This window comes from Camelina sativa, unplaced genomic scaffold (assembly GCF_000633955.1).
Source record: "Camelina sativa cultivar DH55 unplaced genomic scaffold, Cs unpScaffold04750, whole genome shotgun sequence".
Taxonomy (NCBI): domain Eukaryota; kingdom Viridiplantae; phylum Streptophyta; class Magnoliopsida; order Brassicales; family Brassicaceae; genus Camelina; species Camelina sativa.
In genome coordinates, this window is record NW_010925843.1 from 1 (window position 1) to 617 (window position 617).

At 43.9% G+C, this 617-nt stretch overlaps 1 protein-coding gene across 1 annotated transcript; it reads left to right on the forward strand.

The window, feature by feature from the left end:
- Positions 1 to 5: 5 nt before the first annotated feature.
- Positions 6 to 590, forward strand: LOC109131769 (receptor-like kinase TMK4; the record flags this gene model as incomplete). The annotated part of the gene is made up of 1 exon (XM_019242947.1): positions 6 to 590. A coding segment is annotated over one exon (531 nt), but the record flags the coding sequence as incomplete, so codon positions are not given.
- Positions 591 to 617: the final 27 nt, after the last annotated feature.

Below are 617 nucleotides of genomic sequence, written 5' to 3' on the forward strand. Positions count from 1 at the left end.
TGTATATGGTTGCAGCTACTGGAAGAGTAACGACGAAAGTGGATGTGTATGCATTTGGAGTGGTTCTTATGGAAATATTAACTGGAAGGAGAGCTTTAGATGATTCATTACCAGACGAGCGATCTCATCTAGTAACATGGTTCAGAAGAACGCTAATCAACAAAGAAAACATCCCCAAGGCGCTCGACCAAACCTTAGAGGCCGACGAGGAAACAATGGAGAGCATTCACAGAGTTGCTGAGCTTGCAGGACACTGCACAGCCCGAGAACCTCAACAAAGACCAGACATGGGCCACGCGGTAAACGTGCTAGGTCCACTAGTAGAGAAATGGAAACCGTCGTGCCAAGAAGAAGAAGAGAGTTTCGGGATCGATGTGAACATGAGTTTACCTCAAGCTTTACAGAGATGGCAAAACGAAGGAACATCATCATCGACAATGTTCCATGGAGACTTCTCTTATTCTCAGACACAGACTAGTATTACTCCAAAGACCTCTGGTTTTCCTAACACGTTTGATTCAGCTGATGGTCGGTGACACCAAACTTTGTGTCGATCTGTGTTAAATCGGTGTTACTAAGTTTTTTCGTTCTGGTTTTGGCTTCTCTCTTTTTTTTTT